At 40.1% G+C, this 23,539-nt stretch overlaps 1 protein-coding gene and 1 pseudogene across 1 annotated transcript; both read right to left on the reverse strand.

Moving 5' to 3' along the window:
• Window positions 1-3,731: 3,731 nt before the first annotated feature.
• On the reverse strand, window positions 3,732-4,562 carry LOC146401363 (olfactory receptor 2B11-like). Its single transcript, XM_084970477.1, has one exon. The coding sequence runs from the start codon at window positions 4,560-4,562 to the stop codon at window positions 3,732-3,734; it is 831 nt and encodes a 276-aa protein (XP_084826603.1).
• A 15,759-nt stretch (window positions 4,563-20,321) lies between these two features.
• On the reverse strand, window positions 20,322-21,283 carry LOC110255207 (olfactory receptor 10C1-like; annotated as a pseudogene).
• Between the last annotated feature and the right edge of the window lie 2,256 nt (window positions 21,284-23,539).

Consider the following 23,539-nt stretch of genomic DNA (forward strand, 5'->3'; position numbering starts at 1 on the left):
TGAAACATTGCAGAGTCTAATGCACACTTACGCCTAAGTGCTCCTGAGAGTATCTCCTAAAGACAGGATCTAATCCAGGATCACCGATTAGATGTTTGTGTTATGTCTCTTAGTGTGCTTTCTTTCTCACTCCACTGTGTCTAACCTTTTTTCCCCCACCCTCTCCCCGACTCAGGCCCTAGTGGTCTCTGGGACTCTTCCAAGTCTTTGGAATCCTGAGTCTCACAATTTGAGTAGTCAATTGGTTTTATGATAGCTGTAAGACTATTTTTGTTTGTTTGTTTTTGCTTTTTAGGGCGGCACCCGCTGCACAGGGAAGTTCCCAGGCTAGGAGTCGAATCGGAGCTGTAGCTGCTAGGCTATACCACAGCCGCACCAATGCCTGATCCGAGCTGAATCTGCGACCTCCACCACAGCTCATGACAATACCGGATCCTTAACCCACTGACAAGGCCAGGGGTTGAACCTGCAACCTTATGGTCACTAGTTGGATTTGTTTCCGCTGCACCACAGTGGAACTCCTGGAAGACGGTTTTTGAACCAGAATTGTGATTTGCACTTACTTGAATCATCTCCCTTAGAGCAGGGTGCACTTCTGCCTTGCAGGTAGTTTTGCCATGCAGACCTGAGGACACCTCTCGTGAGAACAAAATCATGGGTAAGCCTTTTTGATTTCTTCCTTAAAGACAATCTCAAATACATGTTTGCATTTGTAGTATCTTTAGAGCAAGAGGTTAAAAGATTTTGCCGCTTTCCATTTATTCTTCAGTCAAGACATGCTTGGTTGGGAGAAGAAGAAAAGATTTTGGCTAACTTCCTTGCAAAGGCAATCTTGAGATTGTTCATGCAACCTATCAAGGATAGAATAGAGTATAATCCCACCTTCGCATGTAATATGAAATTTCCTTCGGCAGAGCTTCTCAGTGGTTAATGACAGTATTCTTCATGTTGGAATATACTGAACATATATGACTTGGAAATGTGAAGCAGTCTCGTACAAACAGCATGTTTCTGTGGCTTTTCCCTGCCACTACCCTCAACATTCTTTATCCTTAAATTTTTTGGTGTATTCCCTTAGGAAGTCCCAATATTTCAGAGTCTGGAAAACACTCACAATTCTGAAATTAGTTGTCTTTACAGGCCTTCAAGATGAAGAAGCAGTCAGAATAGCTCTTAACTGTCTCATAACTAAGCTTTTGACACAAATCTTGCTGGGTTTTTCCCTCCAAACTAAAAATTACCAATGCCTCTGTGTTTAAGACTAGGTTAGACAAAGGATGTCTTTAATGAAAATGATTAGAGATATTATTTCACATCACAAAATTTTCATTTGTATTGCTCTCTGTGTGAGTGTGTGTGTGTGTAAAATTAAAAAACCCATTTGGCAACCAGCCGCCAATCAGGCAAATTGTAAAATTATTTAGAATTTTTTCCAAACTGTATATACCAAAGTCTATTTGTCTCAAGAACTGGACCAAGCATTAGATGATTTTTTTTTTCAAATGGCTGCACCTGCAGCATATGGAAGTTCCCAGGCTGGGGTTGAATTGGAGCTGCAGCTAGGTCCTGTGCCCAGCCACAGCAGTACCAGATGCATCTGCAACCTATGGCTCAGCTTCTGGCAATGCTGGGTCCTTATGCTGAGTGAGGCCAGGGATCAAACCTGGATCCTCATAGAGACATTGGGTCCTTAACCCACTGAGCCACAACGGGAACTCCAGATGATCTTTTTTTTTTTGAAATTAAAAATTAGATATGGGTTGGAGTTCCCGTCATGGTTAAATTGGTTAACAAATCTGACTAGGAACCATGAGGTTGCAGGTTTGATCCCTGGCCTTGCTCAGTGGGTTAAGGATCCGGCATTGCCGTGAGCTGTGGTGTAGGTTGCAGATCCCGCGTGGCTCAGATCCCGCGTTGCTGTGGCTCTGGTGTAGGCTGGTGGCTACAGCTCCGATTTGACCCCTAGCCTGAGAACCTCCATATGCCGCCGGAGCAGCCCAAGAATGGCAAAAAGACAAAAAAAAAAAAAAAATTAGATATAGGTCACAATTGGTTCTTCTTTGGAAGAACATGCCATTTTCCATTAATAGTTTGCTTAGATTTTGATTGTACCAGAATGCATGTCAGAAAAGTTCAAATGATTCTTGTTTTTCTTACCTGGTAATGTCTTCACTACACAACACTGTTGATTTCTCATCATATTAATTCAGTATCAAGTAACAATAAAATCCTTTATTTGCTTAAAAACATAACTAATTTTTCGATGAAGTTTTAGGTTGAGTATGAATCCTAGAACTAAGTTTATTTTTGTAACTAAGGTACTTTTACCTTTTAATGATACAGATTCTGAGCATCAGAGAGCTACTTGTGTTGCTTGAAGTAATCAAGTTGCTTTCCATTCTAGAAATATCAATTGTTTCTTTCTCATAATGATTCTTGCACTGTTTCAGAAGGCATTCCTGGCTGTTTCCATCATGCGCCAAATGTTTACATGTTGTGGTTCGTTATTATATCACTAATTTTCTCTTACTGATTCAGAAGGTTCATGCTTATGCTCTTTAAAAGAAATGTTAAGAAACTTATGCACATATTTTGCCCACCTATTTAATTTATTTTAATATTTAAGAATATATTTTAAGGTTTTTAGGTAAATATTCAAACCCTGTATACTTTTTTTGTTAAACAAGACCCACAATGAGTTTTTAAGGAAGCAGTAGCATCTCCATAAGTTGAGGCTGATTGTCTCATGAGACTCATGGTTGGTCTAAGGTTTATTTATTTTTTCTTTTATTTATTTATTTATTTATTTATTGAATTTATTACATTTATTGTTGTACAATGATCATCACAATCCAATTTTATAGGATTTCCATCCTGTGACCCCAGTGCATCCTCCCACCCCCCGAACTGTCTCCTTTGGAAACCATACATTTTTCAAAGTCTGCGAGTCAGTATCTGCTCTGCAAAGAAGTTCATTGTGTCCTTTTTTCAGATTCCACATGTCAGTGAAAGCATTTGATGTTGGTGTCTGATTGTCTGACTGACTTCACTTAGCATGATAATTTCTAGGTCCGTCCATGTTGCTACAAATGCCAGTATTTCGTTCCTTAATGGCCGAGTAACATTCCATTGTGTATATGTACCACATCTTCCGGATCCACTCCTCTGTTGAGGGGCATTTAGGTTGTTACCATGTCTTGGGTATTGACAATAGTGCTGCAATGGACATTGGAAGGACATGTGTCTTTTTGAGTCATGGTTTTCCCTGGATAGATGCCCAGTGGTCTAAGGTTTAGAGTGTCTCACTCTGAATGCCCAGTGGCAGTATGCTGCCCTCTTAGACATGGCCAATCTTGCAGAAAGTGGTGGAATATTTCTTAAGTGACACTGTCATAGGAAATCCACTGATGAATAGTTGCTGTGGTGACTAGCTTGAATGAATGGGTTTATATTATTACTTTATTCACTTCTTAACACCATTAGAATTTTAGTGTGTGCCACCAGAATAGAACTCTTTTTAATACATTTCCACAAACAGTGCCCTTATGGGTGCATTATTAGCCAAGTGTCCCCTTGGTCTAAGAGCATTAGAAAGAACATGAGAAACAGGACACAGGACAAGAAGACCCTGTGCCATGATCTGGGGAAGTATGAGACAAGAATGATTTGTCAGAGAAACTCCTATATACCTACTCACTTGTTAAAGAATGTCATTTGATGTCTGCGAACTATCACTTGGAAGTGAAAACGCTCCTCACCAGGTTGCCCCAGGCACCCTTTACATCCTTGTTCCTCAGAGTGTAGATGAAAGGGTTGAGTGTAGGAGTCACCACTCCATAGAAGAGAGCCATGAACTTGGGCTGGTCCCTAGAGATGGAGGAAGGGGGCTGAAGGTACATGCTAATGCCTGGACCAAAAAGGAAGAAAACTACAATGAGATAGGAGGAACATGTGCCAAAGCCTTTTTTTCTTCCCTCCGAAGATTTAATCTTAAATACAGCATGTCCAAAAGAAGCATAGGAAGCAAGAATGAAGCATAGTGGCACAGCTAACATGAAAATGCAAACCACAGAGAGTGTGAGCTCATTTGCACCCTTCTTACCACAGGCTGCATTTATCAGAACAGGAACCTCACATACCAAGTGATCCAGTGTGTTGTGACCACACAGTTGTAAGCGTAATGTGACAGTGGCCTCTGAGACAGCGTAGGTTATTCCACCCAGCCACACAGTAGCCACCAGTAGGATACAGGTGCACCGATTCATGATGAGGGTGTAGTGCAGAGGCTTGCAGATGGCCACGTAGTGATCGAAAGACATAATAGCCAAAAGCAGACATTCTGTGCCTCCCATTATGTGGAAGAAATAAAGCTGAATGGCACAGCCCAGATAGCTGATTGTCTTCTCAGATCCTCCCAGGTGAAACAGCATCTGAGGGACAATGCTTGTGGTGTAGCACATGTTCAGAAAGGAGAGGTTGGTGAGGAAGAAATACATGGGGCTGTCCAGACGGGAGTCTAAGGTGGACACCAGAATGATGGCTATGTTTCCCACCATGGCCATGGGGTATGTTAGAAGCAGAATAATGAACAGAGGAAGCTCCAGCCAGGGACGATCCGCAAAGCCTAGTAGAATAAACTCTTCTGGATGGCTTTTGTTAATTCATTTCATTATCTGCAGTTTGCTTCCCCTGTATCAGAGCAGTGGCAGGAAAGGTAGAAAGATTTTGAGAAATGACACACACAATTGTGTATATTGGGACTATATGCACACAATTAAGCATCCATTCATAGAAGATTGGGTCCAGTCACTTGGGTGGGTGGGGGAGGATAATTAAAAGATGTCACACCAGGGGACTTAATTTCTCCTCATGACCCTACAACATAAAGACAGCTACCTTAAGCAAGTAACCAAACCTTTCTGAAATGGAATCTACTACTCTGTGTGATAAAGATGACAATAAGCATGTCCTTGGGCTCTGGTAAGGATTGAATGCCAAGCAGAAGTGACTGTGTTTCCGATGCTCCAAAGTAATGCTCTTTCATCCCTTGGTTTGCAGAAATACCAGCTAAGTTTATTGGTTCCTACCTTCAGGTGCCCGATGAAGTAGATGTGGCTGGGTCTTAGGAATCAGATAGGTCTTTTTCAGGATCCCTGCTGCAAAGCCTTACTGAAATGTTAAGAAGAGTGAAAGGGTGGAGTTAGTTCTAGCACAAGGAGGAGGTGGAGAGAACCTAGCCCTAGCCCTTAGTTATCATCTAGATAGGCTTGTGCAGATGCAGGTTGAATTATTATATCATCCCCATGGGGACTAAGAAGGCTTTTACAATTTAAATCCATCTTGGTCATTTAGAATTGAGCAAGAAACTTAAACCCTTAGATGACAGCTTGCTGAAGTAGAAACTGAGAGACTTTAGCTATAAATTATGTTTCTCCCAACTCAAACATTTGTTGTTGGATGTCCCTTTTCTTGCATAACTACTTTGTTGAAACCAGGCCGTTGATTGTTCATGTCAGAAATCATTATGTATCTTGTAGGAGTTTTTCTTTATCCCGGGGGCTTATCTTGTTTTTAGGTAAGGCCTTGGCCTGTTATCAACAGCTTACTTACTTATATGTAGCTACAAATACGACATTTATGTCCAGGGAACTGGAACAGGAGGAAAGCATTTCCACTGAGGACCAGAGAGTCATTGGTTTAGAGGCAGCAGATTACATTTGGAGGCTGGCAAAGCACAGTTTTCACATACTCTGTTTCTCTGAGTCCTCAAGGCCATTGTGTGAGGTGTCACATCGAACTCCCCTGGGCTAAGATATTATTTTGATTCCAAGAGAACCCTAGGTCTGTTGTGCACAGTGAGATAATATCATAATAATTCCAGCTGATCCTTAATGAGCCTTGTGTGCCAAACACTACAGTAAACCTTTCAGACCCATGAATCATCTAGTACCTATCCCCAAACGTTATGACAAAGGAAATGTTAGTATCTGAATTGTAAGATACTGTTAATCATTCATCCCAGTTGTCTGCTAATGACTAGGGAGGATCTAAAGATCAAAAAGCCATGAATCCCTTAAATGAGGTATTGAGATGGTGAGACTATAAATCCAGTATTCAAGGTTCCATAGATGTATAGCTAAGCTCTAAAATTCTATGCTTGAACTCTGATCTTTCCATGTCATTCTCCTGGTATTTCATTACTTTCAATTCTCTGATATCATGAGATTTTGTCCAATTTTTCATCTACTTCCAGTGATTTTCCATCCCTACATAGGGGACTATTTATCTGTGCATATTTTTTATTGCTTTGGCATTGCCCAAAGTGTGCAGCCATTCCCAGGTCAGAGGTCAAACCTGAGCCACAGCAGAGGCCCAAGCCACAGCAGTGACAATGCTCAATGCTGGGTCTTTATCCAGGAGGCAGCCAGGGAACTCTGTTTGAATATTTAAAGTCTCTTGTCTCTCCATCTCCATTAATATTTTCATTCTAGTGTATCTTTTTTTTTTTTTTTTGCCACACCCATAGCATGTGGAACTTCCCAGGCCAGGGATTCAACCCATACTGCAGTTTTGGCTTTGCCATATCTGCAGCAGTGTGGGATCCTGAAGCTGCTGTGCCAAAAGGGAACTTCTCTAGTGTATCTTTTTGTACATCATTTCTCATCACACAGCATTTTATTTATATTGACAGGGACTTTTATGTTATGTGTAGGAAAATGTTATAGAAGAAAGGAGAGGTTTTTCTCTGACTTCAAAATATCTGGATAAAACAGGTGGATGGGTCAATGCATCACATTTCTACTGCATATTTTAAAAGTTCACATGATTGGATGAAGGCTACACATTTCCTTTAGGTATTTAATACCTTTCAGGAATAGTGTTTGTTCAAATTTACATGCCTTTAAGATGGGTTTAAGTGATAGCCTGATAGAATCTGATTACAAAAAAATTCTAGTTGCTCTCTATAGGCACCAAACTAGTTCCAAAAAGTTTAGAAAGTCTCTCTCCCAGCAATGAAATGCTTTCTTAATTCCCAGTATATATTTGTTACTATGATATACACACATTCCAACCTTCCCTAAAAATGGATAGTTTTTAAAATGGGTCTTTTGACTTACCTTATGTTGATAACTATAGTTTAAGCAGCAAAAGGAATTATGAAGGAACACAGCTGAATTGTTCCAACTTTCAGAGAAAGACAGAGAACCCTAGAGTACACAGATGAATATTTATGAATAATCTTTGGAAGTGTGTTTTCCATTTGATAAAATGCTGCCCCAAAGAAAAAAAAACCCAGATTAGGAAGACAATCGTAGATAATATCCAGAGTGCTTTGCAGACGTGCAATTTATTTTATTCCTGAGACTCTTGGGCATTATTTTCAAACAGCCCATTTATGCTTATCCCAGATGAGTCAGCAGGCAAACTTCCTTGGGACAGAGTTCTCCATGGAAATGCTTCTGATGTACAGTTAATTACCTCCTGAATATCGGTTGGTAGCAAGTCTCCTTTCTTGTTAATTTGGTTTAGAATAAACTCATTTGATTTCTGAGAGCACTGGAAACTACTTTTATTATTTAATTCATTTATTTCTCTTTTTAATGTTTCTTTTACTGTCATGATTTTTTAAAGTGAAGCATAATTGACATGCAACAATACATTATTTTCAGGTGTACAATGTCATGATTTGACATTCCTATACCCTGCAAAGTGGTAACAGTAAATTTTGCCACCATCAGTCACTATACAAAGTTAAAATTTTCTGTTTTTTTCCTTTTTTTAATTAAAATTTTTATTTTTTATAATGATTGCTATTTTTTCCACTAGGGCTGATTCACAGTGTTCTGTCACTTTTCTGCTGCACAGCAAGGTGACCCAGTCACACTTACATGTATCCATTCTTTTTTCTCACATTATCATGCTTCATCCCAAGTGCCCAGACATAGTCCCCAGTGCTATACAGCAGGATCCCATTGCTTATCCATTCCAAAGGCTATCGTTTGCATCTATTAACCCCCAATTCCCAGTCCCTCCTACTCCCTCCCTGTCCCCCCCCCCGGCAAGCACAAGTCTGTTCTCCAAGTCCATGATATTCTTTTCCGTGGAAAAGTTCATTTGTGCCGTATGTTAGATTCCAGGTGTAAGTGACATCATATGGTATTTGTCTTTCTCTTTGTGACTTAACTTCACTTGGTATGAGAGTCTCTAGTTCCATCCATGTTGCTGCAAATGGCCTCATTTTGTTCTTTTTTATGGCTGAGTAGTAGTCCGTTGTGTATCTATACCACATCTTTCTAATCCAATCATCTGTCAATGGACATTTGGGTTGTTTCCATGTCTTGGCTATTGTGACTAGTGCTGCAGTGAACATGCAGGGCATGTGTCTTTTTCAAGGAAAGTTTGTCCAGGTCTATGCCCAAGAGTGGGACTGCGGGGTCATATGATAGTTGTATGTATAGTTTTCTAAGGTACCTCCATACCGTTCTCCATAGTGGTTGTACCAGCTTACATTTCTTGCCAACAGTGCAGGAGGGTTCTCTTTTTCTCCACACCCTGTCCAGCATTTGCTATTTGTGGACTTATTGATGATGGCCATTCTGACAGGCGTGAGGTGATATCTCACAGTAGTTTTGATTTGCACTTCTCTCATAATCAGTGATGTTGAGCATGTTTTCATGTGCCTGTTGGCCGTCTGTATATCTTCTTTGGAGAAATGTGTATTTAGGTCTTTTGCCCGTTTTTCCATTGGGTTGTTGGCTTTTTTGCTGTTGAGTTGTATAAGTTGTTTGTACATTTTGGAGATTAAGCCCTTGTCAGTTGCATCATTTGACACTATTTTCTCCCATTCTGTAAGTTGCCTTTTTTTTATGGTTTCCTTTGCTGTGCAAAAGCTTGTCATTTTGATTAGGTTCCATTGGTTTATTTTGGCTTTTATTTCTGATGCTTTGGGAGACTGCCCTGAGAAAACATTTGGAAGGTTGATATCAGAGAATGTTTTGTGTATGTTCTCTTCTAGGAGTTGATGGTGTCTTGTCTTATATTTAAGTCTTCAAGCCATTTTGGGTGTATTTTTGTGTGTGGTGTGAGGGTGTGTTCCAGTTTGGCTGATTTGCATGCAGCTGTCCAGGTTTCCCAGCAATGCTTGCTGAAAAGGCTGTCTTGTTCCCATTTTATCTTCTTGCCTCCTTTGTCAAGGATTAATTGACCGTAGGTGTCTGGGTTTATTTCTGGGTTCTCTATTCTGCTCCATTGGTCTGCCTGTCTGTTGTGGTACCAGTACCACACCGTCTTGATGACTGTGGCTTGTAATGTTGCCTGAAGTCTGGGAGAGCGATGCCTCCTGCTTGGTTTTCGTTCCTCAGGATTGCTTGGGCAATTCTGGGTCTTTTGTGGTTCCATATAAACGTTTGGATAGTTTGTTCTAGTTCTGTGGAAATGCCATGGGTAATTTGATAGGGATTGCATTGAACCTGTCGATTGCTCTGGGTAGTATGGCCATTCTTACAATATTAGTTTTTCCAACTCAGGAGCATGGACTATCTTTCTATTTCTTTGACTCCTCTCTAATTGCCTTGATTAATGTTTTATAGTTCTCACGAGGTAAGCTTTTGCCTCGTTGGTCAGGTTTCTTCCCAGGTATTTGATTTATTGGGGTGCAATTTTAAAAGGTATTGTATTTTTGTATTCCTTTTCTAATATTTCATTGTTGATGTACAGAAATGCGACTAGTTTCTGAATGTTAATCTTATATTCTGCTACTTTGCTGAATTTGTTGATCAGTTAGAGTAGTTTTAGGGTTGAGTCCTTAGGGTTTTCTGTGTATAGTATCATGTCATCTGCATATAGTGACCATTTCACCTCTTCTCTTCCAATTTGGATACCTTTTGTTTCTTTTGTTTTTCTGATTGCTGTGGCTAGGACTTCCAATACTATGTTGAATAAATAGCGGTGGTGAGAGTGGGCATCCTTGTCTCGTTCCAGATTTTAGTGGGAAGGCTTTCAGCTTTTCTCCACTGAGTAATATATTTGCAGTGGGTTTGTCATAAATGGCTTCTAGTATGTTCCCTCTATACCCACTTTGGTGAGGGTCTTGATCATGAATGGATGTTGGGCTTTGTCAAATGCTTTCTCTGCATCTATTGAAATGATCATGTGGTTTTTGACTTTTCTTTTGTTAATGTGGTATATGACGTTGATTGATTTGCATATGATGAACCACCCTTGTGCACCTGGGAAGAATCCCACCTGGTCATGGTATATGATCTTTTTAATTTATTTTTTATTTTTTATTTTTTATTTTTATTTTTTTGTCTTTATGCCTTTCCTAGGGCCGCTCCCGTGGCATAGGGAGGTTCCCAGGCTAGGGGTTTAATCGGGTCTGTAGCTGCCAGCCTATGCCCCCTATGTGGGATCCAAGCCGCGTCTGTGACCTACACCACAGCTCATGGCAACGCCGGATCCTCAACCCACTAAGCGAGGCTAGGGATCGAACCTGCAACCTCATGGTTCCTCGTCGGATTTGTTAACCACTGAGCCATGACGGGAACTCCCATGATCTTTTTAAAATGTTATTGGATTGGGTTGGCTAAGATTTGGTTGAGAATTTTGGAGTCTATAGTCATCAAAGATATTGGCCTCTAGTTTCTTTTTTGGTATCTTTGTCTCGTTTTGGAATTAAGATGATTGAGGTGTCATAGAATGTGTTTGGGAGTGTTCCTTCTTCAACATTTTGGAAAAGCTTAAGGAGGATGTGTATAAGTTCCTCTTTGTATGTTTGGTAGAATTCGCCTGTGAAGCCATCTGGTCCTGGACTTTTATCTGTAGGGAGTGTGTTTTACGACATATTCAATTTCCTTTCTAGTGATGGCTTTGTTCACTTGATCTGTTTCTTCTTGATTCAGTTTTGGCAGCCTGTAAGTCTTGAGAAAGTTGTCCATTTCTTCTAGGTTGTCAAATTTGTTGGCATTCAATTGTTCGGAGTCTTCTCTTAGGGTTTTTTGTATTTCTGCCGTATCCGTTGTGATGTCTCCTTTTTCATTTCTTATTTTGTTTATTTGGGTTTTTTCTCTCCTTCTCTTGGTGAGTCTGGTCAGAGGTTTGTCAATTTTGTTTACCTTTTCAAAGTACAGCTCTTGGTTTTATTGATTTTTTTAAATTTTAAAAAAAACTCTATTTCACTGATTTCCTCTCTGATCTTTATGATTTCCTTTCTTCTGATGACTAGGTTTCTTTCGTTCTTCTTTTTCTCATTCATTTAGGTGATGGGTGAAGTTGTTAATTTGAGATTTTTCTTTTTGAGGAAGGCCTGTATTGCTATGAATTTCCTTCTGAGCACTGCTGTTGCAGCATCCCAGGGATTTTGAGTGGTTGTGTCTTCATTATCATTTGTCTCAGCGTATTTTCTAATTTCTTCTTGATTTCCTCCTTGACCCATTGGTTTTTTAGTAGCATGTTGTTTAGTCTCCATATAGTTAGTTTTTTCTCTCTTCTTTTCATGTGCTTGATGTGTGCTTTCGTGCCATTGTGGTCAGAGAAGATACTTGAAATAATTTCTGTACTCTTAAATTTGTCGAGGTTAGCTTTGTGCCCCAGTATGTGGTCCTTCATTGAGAATGTTCCATGTGCACTTGAGAAGAATGTATATTGTGATTTTTTTGGATGTAATGTCCTGAAAATGTCAATTAGGTCTAATTTTTCTGTTGTGTCATTTAGGATCTCTGTCGCCTTATTGATTTTCTGTCTAGAGGATCTGTCCATTGGTGTGGGTGGAGTGTTAATGTCTCCTACAAATACTGTATTCCCATCGACTTCTCCTCTTTGTCTACTAGTATTTGTTGTAGGTATCTGGGTGCTCCTATATTAGGGGCATCTATATTGATGATTGTAATATCCTCTTCTTGAATGGATCCTTTTCCCATTAAGTAGTGTCCTTCTTTGTCTTTCTTCATGGCCTTCGTTTTAAAGTCTATTTTGTCTGACACGAGGATTGCAACTGCTGCTTTCCTGTCTTGTCCATTGGCATGAAAAATCTTTTTCCATCCTCTCACTTTCAGTCTCTCTGTGTCCTTTGCCCTAAGGTGAGTCTCTTGTAGACAGCAGATTGAAGGTTTTGCTTTTGTATCCAATCTGCCACCCTGTGTCTTTGGATGGGAGCATTAAGTCCACTGACATTTAAGGTAATTATTGATAGATATATATTTGTTGCCATTTTAATCCTTGTTTTCCAGTTGATTCTATGTTTCTCCTTTCTTCCTTTCTTTTTTTGGTTGGATGATTTCTGCTTATTTTTTGCCCGAGTACTTTTCTTTTTAGTTTTTGTGAATGTGATGTTTGGTTTTGATTTGTGGCTGCCCTATTTTTAAAGTATGTTAACCCCTTCCCGCATCTGTTTGCTTTAGCCTGATAGTCATATAGGCTCAAACACATTGTGAAAAAAAAATCTATTTTTTCTTACTTTCCTTCCCCACATTCTATGATTGTGTAGTCCTGTTTTCTTTTTTTTAACATCTTCATATATATCTTTTTGCTGTTCCTTGTGTTTATCAGTGCTTTTACAGTAGCTTTTTTGTGTTGTTTTGGTTTTTAGAACTATGTGCAGGCTTATTCAGGTGACTGCTTTCCAATTGTGGTTTCCTCCATCCTAGGTTTCCTCCCAGGTTCGGCTCCTCAGCCTGTGGTTTTCGGCTCCCCGTCCTGTCCTGTGGTGCACCACTCCCTAGCCCTTCAGGCTGTCTCCATCCACCCAACCCTAGTCGTCTCCCTCAAACTGAACTCTGGAGCCTGAGTCTCAGTGACCAGCCTCCGCCCGAGCGTCTCGGGCTGTGCCATCTGGGGCACTGGTGCAGATGGTCTGTGTGGCTCTCACTCTGTTTTGCCCTCCTTAGTCCAGTTGCTCTGCTTTTCTCAGAGACTTTGAAGTTCCTCGGCTCTGCTGATCTCCCTGTCAATAAGGTGGCCTCCCAGGGTGTGGGTTCCTTTTCTCTTCCACAGCTACCTCTCAGGAGTGCTATTCCTGTCCTGATTCCTTCTGTCTCTCTCTCTCTCCTCCTGCTTTTTTCTACCCAGTTATGTGGAGGGTTTCCTGCCCTTTTTGGAGGTTTAAGTTTTTCTGCTAGCATTCAGTAGATGGTCTTTGTGAACTGTTCTACATGTAGATACGTTTTTTTGATGTGTTTTTCGGCGAAGGTGAGTGCAATGTCTTACCCCTTCGACATCTTTATCCTTCTCTAGAATCTCTGGACATTTAAATTAATTCTTCCAGTTCATGAGTGTAGAATATACTTGCATTTATTTGTGTGTTCTTCAGTTTCTTTCTTCAGTGTCTTTTATTTATTTTATTTTTTCAGGCCACACCAGCAGCACATGGAGGTTCCTAGGCTAGGGATCGAGTTGAAGCTGTACCCGCTGGCGTATGCCCCAGCCACACCAATGCCAAATCTGAGCAGCATCTGTGACCTACATCACAGGTCATGGCAATGCAGGATCCTTAACCCATGGGAGCGAGGCCAGGGATTGAACCTGCATCCTCGTGGATACTAGTCAGATTTGTTTCTGCTGAGCCACAATGGGAACTCCTCATCAGTATTTTACAGTTTTCAGTGAACTTGTTTTTCACCTCCTTGCTTAAATGTATTTCTAAGTATTTTATTCTTTTAGGTGCAGTGGTATATGGGGTTGCTTTCTTAATTGCTCTTTCTAGTAGTTGTTGGGCCACAATTTTAAATAGAGTTAAGTTAGACCAAAGCTAGTTTGAAGGTTGTGGAGAATTTCATGTGAATTTCTTGAATATCTTACATTGTTCATTTGTAGAATTCTCAAATAAGGTATAATATTTCTGGCCTTAAACAATAAATAAGGGGACACAAAAATGAGTTGAAGAGAGAAGAAAGAACCATAAGTGGTCTTTCCAGTGAGGAAGAATAAAATGACAGTAAAAATCCTTAAAATATTTAATAATTTCCTAATATCAAGACTAAGAGCCCGTCTTTTCTCTCTCTCACACACACACAAACACATAACATCCCACATAATAGTAGTCTGATTTGTGTACCAACATTAAGATTTAAAAGTTATCCACATAATCCATGAGTACATTACTTTGAAAAGCAAGTTCAAATGTACTGAATAACATGTACAAATAGATACATCTCCCTTTAAACAGCCTCTCCCCATGGCCCATAATCTCACTGTCCTTTCTGTAAAGGAAACCACTAGTATCATGTGGGTGTGTATTGTTTCACTTTACAAGTGTGATGGGTATATTTCATTCTCTTTCATCCCTCACCCAGATCCACTCTTTATCCCACTGTGTATGTTGTACTCTATGCTCTACTCAAGAGTCTGAATCAAAAGGTGTCCTTGATATATAGCTTCCATTATAGTCAATGGGGGTCACCAGTTGAGGATTAGAGAAAGAGAGAACAGCTAGTTTGGTTTATTTTCCCTTGGCTCCCTCTCAGCTGGGACACATGAGATGGCCTATATTGCTCAAGCAAAAGTCATAGCTCTTGGAGATAGCTGTGTATCATGGTTTCTTTTTTTCTGGTTTCCAGTACCACTTCCCCACTTTGTTGCTTCAGGCCTTGGGTGTGTGACAGACGTCCATTGTGGCTAGTTCCAGGGTAGTACATGTACAGTACACATATAGATGCCCCTTGTTGGGGTTCTAAATCCTTCTCATGCCTTTGTTGATACTTCCTTTTTTCAACTTCCCTCATTTTCTCAGGTGGAGCGTGCCAACTACTTTATGCTGGGATTATAGCTGATATAACTCTCCTTTTACAGATGGACCAAGATCATTCCATGCTTCACAACCTTTTTTTTTTTTGTCTTTATATGGCTGCACCCGCGGCATATGGATGTTCCCAGGCTAGGGGTCAAATTGAAGCTATAGCTGCTGGCCTATGCCACAGCGACAGCAACGCCAGACCTGACCCATGTCTGTGACCCACACCACAGCTCACAGCAGTGCCGGATCCTTAACCCACTGAGCGAGGCCAGGGAGTGAACCCGCAACCCCATGGTTCCTAGTCAGATTCATTTTGGCTGCACCATAATGGGAGCTCCCATGCTTCAGAACTTTTGAAATCACCATTTCTCCTGCCTCAAATGCTCTTGGAGTTCCCGTCATGGCTCGGTGGTTAATGAATCCGACTAGGAACCATGAGGTTGTGGGTTCCATCCCTGCCCTTGCTCAGTGGGTTAAGGAACCAGCACTGTTAACACCAGTTGCTGTGCACTGTGGTGTAGGTCCCAGACGCGGCTCGGATCCATGTTGCTGTGGCTCTGGTGTAGGCTGGTGGCTACAGCTCTGATTGGACCCCTAGCCTGGGAACCTCCATATGCCGTGGGAGCGGCCGAAGAAATGGCAAAAAGGCAAATACATAAATAAATAAAAATAAATAAATAAAATGCTCTTTCCCTGATTTCATCCTGGCCAGCTCCTTCCTGTCTTTCAGTTTTGAGCTTAAAGATCCCTTCTAAGAACGGATACCCAAAATGAATTTACTTCCCAGTTTCTCTATAGCATAATCTTTTAAGTTTCATCAAAAGAGTAGTTTCTAAGTTATTTTACTTTCCAATTCTCTCTCTGAAAGATGTAAATTTTATGACAATAGTAGCTCAAAAATTCTAGTGAAATTATTATTATAGACATGATTTTTATAGACATACATGCACACACATTTTCGATGGCACAGAAATTGTCAAATCAATAATTTAAAAAAGATACATATTTTTACAAATCTCTGATATGCTTTTGCTGCCTTCTATATGTTTTGGTATGTTTTGTTTCTGTTTTTATTATTCCCAAATTAGTTGGTAATTTCCTTGTAATTTCTTCTGAGACATTTATTATTTGGAAGTGCATTGTCTAATTTCTCTGTACTCATGTTTCTCAACATTTTTGTTATCCATTGTATCTCATTCTGTTTTGTTTAGAGGACATACTTTCAGTCATTTTACCTTTTTTGGGGGGGCTGCACCTATGGCATATGGGAGTTCCCAGTCTAGGGATAGAATTGAAGCTGCAGCTGCCAGGCCTACCCAACCTACAGCACAGCTCACAGCAACACCGGATCCTTAACCCACTGAGCGGGGCCAAGGATCGAACCCTCATCCTCATGGATAGTAGTCGAGTTTGTTACCACTGAGCTACTGTGGGAACTCCACTTTCAGTCATTTTAAATTTATTGTAACTTGTTTCATGGCCTGACCAATGATCAATTCTGTAGAATATTCCATATGCAATGAGAAATATGTATATTCTGCTTTTGTTGGGTGAAGTGTTCTGTAGATGTCTGTTAGTTTTATTTTGTTTATATTGTTCACATCTCTCTTTCCTTGCTGATAGTCTGTCTAATTGTTCTATCCATTGTTTTAAGTGGGGCATTGAGGTTCAACAGTTATTGTGGAGTTATCTATTTCTCCAGTTAGTTCTGTTACTTTTCATGGTATGTATTTTGGCAGTCTTTTATTAGATGCCATATCTATCCATATCTTCTGGATGGATAGATCAAATGTAACATTATAAAATTTTTTTGACTGTAATAACAATTCTTGTCTTTATGTCTATATTTTCTGATATCCACAAAACTGTTAGTGCTCTCTCTTTTTGCTTTATTTATTAATTTTTTGGAGTACAGATGTCTCAGAATATTATAGAAGTTTCAGGTGTACAGCATAGTGATTCACTACTTTTATACCTTATATGCTATTAAAATTGTTGCAAGATAATGACTATAATTCTCTGAGTTAGACAATAAAACCTGGGTTTCTTATCTATTTTATAGGTAGTAGTTTGTATCTATTAATCTCATACCCCTATCTTGCCCCTCCCCTCTTCCCTCTTTGCATTGGGAACCACTAGTTTGTTCTCTGCATTTGTGAATCTGTTTTTGTTTTCTTAAATACGTTCATTTTTTTTATTTTTTAGATTCCATATATAAATGATAGCGTGGAGTGTTTGTAAATATGTCACATCAATATGTCTTCTTTATCTCCTTTATCCGTTCAAGTGTTGATGCACACTAAGTGGGCACCCATATCTCGGCTATTATTAATAATGCTGCTCTGAACATTAGGGTGCCTGTATCTTTTCAAATTCATGTCTTTGTTTTCTTTAGGTATCTACCCAGAAATGGAATTGCTGGATCATGTGGTCGTTCTATTTTTGGTTTTTTGAGAAATCTCCGTAATGTTTTCCATAATGGCTGCACCAATTTACATTTCTACCAAGAAAGGACAAGGGTTTCCTTTTCTCCATATCCTCACCAATATGTGTTATTTGTGTGGTTTTTGATTATTAACATTCTAGTAGATATGAGGTGATATCTCATTGTAGTTTTGTTTTACATTTACCTAATAATTAGTGATGCTGAACATCTTTCGATGTGCCCGATAGCCACGTATATGTCTTCTTTGGAACAATGTCTTTTCGGATCTTCCACCCATTTCTGGATTGTTTGTTTTTTTGATATTGAGTTGTATGAGCTTTTTATATATTTTGGCTCTTAGCCCCTTATCCATTGTGTCATATAGGCTTGAGTATTGTCTTCTATTCAGGAGGTGGTCTTTTTTTTGTAGATCATTTTCTTTGCTATGCAAAAGCTTTTAAGGTTAATTAGTCCTATTTGTGTGTTTTTGGTTTTATTCCTTTTGCCTTAGCATGTGGATCCAAAAAGAATTGCTATGATTTATGTCATTAGAATGTTCTGCCTATGTTCTCTTCTAGAGTCTTATGGTTTCAGGACTTACATTAAGGTCTTTAATCTATCTGGAGTTTGTTTTTGTATAGGATGTGGAGAAATGTTTTAATCTTACTATTTTACACGCAATTGTCCGGTTTTGGATCTTTTGAAGACTATAAAATTTATCAAAATTAGAAAGGGAAACAAAAAGGATTGTGCTGTAAAATCTAATCTTTATTAACTTTCTTTTTTTCTTTGTTGCTGTTAGGGCCAGACTTGGGGCATATGGAATTTCCCAGGCTAGGAATTGAATTGGAGTCCCAGCTGCTGGCTTATGCCACAGCCACAGCACTGGGCTATCTTAGCTGTGTCTGTGACCCACCCCACAGCCCATGGCAATGCTGGATCCTTAACCCATCGAGTGAGGCCAAGGATCGAACCTCCATCCTCATGGACACCAGTGGGGTTCGTTACTGCTGAGCCACGACTGGAACTCCCAACTTGCTTTAATTTTTAAAAATCATTCATTTTTCTTGATTAATCAACATATTTATAAATAATAATCTCTAATGCATGCAGATAATTCCTGCCTATTTCTGTAGCATAATTGTTAGTTATTTTTTGCATGTTCAGATTATTTTTATCCTTTATTAATGGCACATAGATCTAAATACAAACCACAATGTATTAAGTTTCGGTCTTCAGTGAATCAGACAGCTTTTGCTGAAATGGGCATATCTGGCAAAACAGACAGCTTGGTCATTAGTAACCATCACTACTATCCCCTGGCTGTAGAATTATCACATCTTCTTTTTCTTTTCCAGCTTTATTGAGATGAAATTGACAAATAAAATTATGAAGACTTAAGGTGTATAATGTGATGATACATATATCAAATATATATCCCTTGATGTATGTATCCACTGTGAGATGACCACCACGATCGAGTTAAGTTCATTGCTCACATGGTATCTTTTGTGTATGTGTGTGGTCAGAAGAGTTAAGATCCGTTCTGTTAGCAAACTTCAAGTACATAATTCAGTGTTATTAACTACCGTCACCATGCTGTGTATTAGATCCCCAGAACTCATTCATCCTATGCTGTAGGTTGTCACGGTAGCTGTCACAGTTCTCCATTTCTTGTCCTATACCCACTGCTATGTGGGTAGCTGAGAATCTCTCATAGATCACAGCACCTCCCTGAGAACGAAACGTTCAAAGCCAAGGTAATGTTCCTATAGATGCCTCAAGCGACTAGACTGTGTTATAACGATGTCCATTTATCTTAAGAGCAAGTTTTCGCATGATTTCCAAGTGTATTTGGTCAGGATTCATCTGTACCTATGTAAATCTGTACCTGAAAATGTTTAAAATTATTTATATTATTTAGTGTTAGTTCAGTTTTCTTCTTCCATCCTTGAATTTAAATAGGAGTTCTCCTTCTTTTGAAAAACATTTTCACCATGAGGAATCTTGGTGAAAATTTCCCCTAATTTTCTTTTAATAGTCTGCAACAGATATTTCTGATGTGTTTTTTTGTTTTTTTAGGTGCCCAAACCTGGGATGAACCAGGGACCTTTTGGATTACTTTTAAATTCTTAATAATTTTCTTTTTTTTGGATGTTTACATATTTTTATAGTACACACAACTCAAAAAGGAACTATTTAACTCTATGTTGTGTACCAATAATTAAGATTGAAGAATTTTGAAACATTTTTATGGAAGGAAGTAATGTACATTACAGAGCTAATAGGGCATAAAGAGCCATGTGGGGGACACATATGTGGAAGCAGTACCCCAGTGACCACCGCAGAAGTCATACAGACCCCTCAGGGGCTAGAAAATACCGAAGAGTTTAGAGTGAGAACTTGTTAGGCTTCTGAGATATAATCTGGCAATTTGTGCTTTTAGCCTATACTTTAGCCTAAATGGGAACATTTTGGGAAACCTGTCTAGTGTTGGACTCATCTATTAAAATACTTTGGTAGCCAACTTCCTTCCGGAATTTGGTAATGAGAACTTTAACTGTGAGTACAGAGGTATCTCCAAAATAACAATCACTGTTATTCAAGAAGGTTCTTACAAAACAGATTGACAAGTACAGTTCTTCCCTTCTTTCTTCTTTCCCTCCTTCCTTCCTTCTTTCCTTCCGCTCCCCGTCTTAATTCCTTCCTTTTTTTTTCTTTTTTTTTTTTTTTGTCTTTTTGCTTTTTGTTGTTGTTGTTGTTGCTATTTCTTGGGTCGCTCCCTCGGCATATGGAGGTTCCCAGGCTAGGGGTCAAATCGGAGCTGTAGCCACTGGCCTACGCCAGAGCCACAGCTTCCCAGGATCCGAGCCATGTCTGCAACCTATACCAGAGCTCATAGCAACGCCGGATCATTAAGCCACTGAGCAAGGGCAGGGACCGAACCCGCAACCTCATGGTTCCTAGTCGGATTCGTTAACCACTGCTCCACGACGGGAACTCCCTCCTTCTTTCTTTCTTTCTTTCTTTCTTTCTTTCTTTCTTTCTTTCTTTCTTTCTTTCTTTCTTTCTTTCTTTCTTTCCTTTCTCTCTTTCTGTCTCTCTCTCATTCCTCGTAGGTTGACTCTACATCTTTTTCAAAGGGCAACTTGTGTGGTCCTCTGGTATCTACCTATGAGCCAATACTTTTTTCTTGCCTAGAGTTCGCCTAAGAGCTGCCTTGACTTCCTTGTTCCGTAAACTATAGATGATGGGGTTGAGCATGGATGTCACCACGGTATAGAAGAGGGCTAGGAGTTTATCTATTCCTGGTGAATGGCTAGCCTTGGGTCTCAAGTAGGTGACAGATGCTGAGCCATAGAAGAGTGTTACTACAAGTAAGTGGGAAGAACAGGTGGAAAGAGCTTTTCGGCGACCCTCAGGTGAGGGCATGCTGAGCACGGCAGCTAGAATTCTGCCATAAGAAGCAATGATGAGTAAAAATGGGCTGGAAATGCAAAGGATGGCCACAGCAAAGACTGCAGCCTCATTATGGGAGGTATCCCCACAGGCAAGTGCCAGGATGGGGGGAGGTCACAGAAGAAGTGGTCTATTTCACAGGGGCCACAGAAGTCCAGGGAGAAAATATAGTTGGTCTGGCCCAAGCCTACCATGCATCCCACTCCCCAAGAAACCATTGCCAGATGGACACACACTCCACGACTCATTCGTGTTGCATAGTGAAGTGGGGAGCATATGGCCATATAGCGGTCAAAAGCCATGGCGGCCAAAAGACAGCACTCACTGATACCAAAAAATGCGAAGAAAAACATCTGTGTGGCACACCCCTCCCGAGAGATTCCTCGGGCCTCGCTCACAAGGCTCTGCAGCATCTTGGGTGTGACAGAGCACGTGTAGCCGATCTCCAAGAGAGACAGGTTGGCCAGGAAGAAGTACATGGGGGTGTGGAGGACCGGGTTGGTCCAGATGGCAGTGGCTATGAGAGCATTGCCCGCCAGTGATGCTAAGAACATGAGCAAGATGAGGGTAAACAAAAGGAAACACTGTTCAGTGACCTCAGAGAATCTGGCAAAGGCAAAGCGTTTGACAGACATGCTGTTGTCCTGCCACAAGGAACAGTTGAAGGTCATGCCTGAAAAAAAGAAGGCAAGGTCATCATCAAGAGTCTTTCACATAGAAATCTGAACCTTTCTCTTACTCTTAACAAGCTCTCATGTCAGAGAGATAGATTTCTTTTCTGCATTTCTAAAACTCAAAATTTGGAAGTTACCCTCATCTTGAAACCAAATCCTATTCCATGTTCACTCTCCTAGTTGATTTGTTGTAAATAATCTAGTAAGCAGGCATGAAATGGAAAACAGTTTAGTAAAATTTTCTCTCTCATCCCTTCATTTTACCAGTTGCCAAATACTACCAAATAAAGGTCCTCCCATACCTACCTAATTCTTTCCTATTCTTTAGCCACTGACTTGCTTTCTTTACTCATTTATTCACAAGTATTTATTGAGCACAGTGTATTTTCAAAGTATTTTTCAGTTTCTGTTGTAGGTCCTGGATTCAACAAAGAAGGAAAAAAGAACAGAAATAAACGGACTGGTTCAGAATTCTGTTAAATATGAAATAACAAACAGTATATGATTACGGGGACCCTTAGCGTCTATGACTGATGAAAAATGTGCTCACACATCAGGTATTCTATTATAATGCATTTACACTTATATTAAAGCATTTAGAAACATTTCCCTTTTTTGCTATTAATGAATACAATTTAATCTTTCTTCTTTCCATGTGGCACCACAAGTCAGTTGAGGGCGTGACAAAGAAAACAGAGACAATCGTTTATCTTTTTTTTTTTAATCCAAAATATTTTCTTTCTGTCTTTTCTTTATTTTTTCTTTTGGTTTTCATGGCCACACCCACAACATATGGAGGTTCCCATGCTAGGGGTCCAATTGGAGTTGTAGCTTTGTGCCTGCACCATAGCCATAGCCATACCCTTGCAGCACCAGATCCAAGCTGCATCCATGACCTATACCACAGCTGTTGGCAATGCTGGATCCTTAACTCTTTGAGAGAGGCCAGGGATTGAACCTGCATCCTCATGGATCCTAGTTGGGTTTGTTAACTGCTGAGTCACGACTGGAATTCCCCAAAATATTTTCTTGCTATCCTGACTTCTTAATATAGCCTATGCAGTTGCATAGAAAATTCTGGATGAGGAGTTGTCATCTGTTTTGTTGTTTAAGTGTAAAGATGTGTATCTTACTCATTGTCTTCGTGTATCCGAAACAAATTGCAGTTTCCTCAGTGACTCTGATGGCAGGCCTGAGGGGGAAATCCCAACCACAAAAGGAGATTTCTTTTCCTAAATATCTTGCTCCCATTTAGACTGTAGACAGCAAAAGTCCATGTTGTGCGTTGGAGTCAGGGGCTGTGGGAATGAGAGACACCTACTGGTGGATGGCCCACAGTGCGGGCTGAGTGCACAAAGGCTGATGCCTGCTCTTAGTCATGTGATAGTCTTAGACCCACAGGGTGAATTAAAAAGACTTCCAGTGGTAAGGACTTTTTAAAACCTGGTAAACTTCAGAGACAGCTGAAAATCTAAGGCATCCAAGATAGTGAAGATCTCTGAGTGCTTCTAAACATTTAAAAAGGCAAAGACGGATACTCTGTCTAGAAATAATTATTAAATCATATAGAAATAAATATATAGGTCTCCCTGGGGGTGAGAATGCAAGCAAAATTGTTCAGTTCTCTCCTCCCTGCCTGTCACTTGGAATAATTCTACACCAGGTAAAATCTGATTTTTTTCAGTACTCTTCCTGTTTTCTGGATTTACTCTCCATCTTGACCTTTGTCTGTTGACCTAAGATTGGTGTAGTAGAGGTCAGCTTTATGTACACACCAAGAATGGTTAATTTTAATCATTGCCTACAGAAAGGGTGCGAGAGGCTGAAGGCAGGTGTCAGGGGTATGCAGGAAGGAGCATCTCAGGCAGTATAGTTGGGCATGAACATTCTCTGTCTCTCACCTGGTACATATTTTCTTGAGCTAAAGTTTCTGATTTGTCATGTTGGTGTGAAGGAAGAATGATGAAGCCCTTCCTCTTTCTTGCTGAATTGCTTTGGTTTTAATGTGCCAACATTGTAGAGGCAACTGTGAATTCAAACTAAGAAATTAAGGAGTGCCTGGAATTCCAGTGTGGCACCGAGAAAACAAACCCAACTAATACCCATGAGGACATGGAGTTGATCCCTGGCCTCGCTCAGTGGCTCAAGGATCCAGCGTTGCTGTGAGCTGTGGTGTAGGTTGCAGATGTGGCTTGAATCCTACCTTGCGGTGGCTGTCACGGAGGTTGACAGCTGCAGCTCCAATTTGACCCC

Source organism: Sus scrofa, chromosome 7 (assembly GCF_054392235.1).
Source record: "Sus scrofa isolate SSC_HxYL_T2T_F1_AM1 chromosome 7, Sscrofa_HxYL_maternal_Yorkshire_Landrace_v2.0, whole genome shotgun sequence".
Classification (NCBI taxonomy): Eukaryota; Metazoa; Chordata; class Mammalia; order Artiodactyla; family Suidae; genus Sus; species Sus scrofa.

What these genes read in the sequence shown, in the direction of transcription:
- LOC146401363 (XM_084970477.1), bottom strand. Translation starts at nt 4,562, where the DNA reads ATGGCCATGGTGGGAAACATAGCCATCATTCTGGTGTCCACCTTAGAC.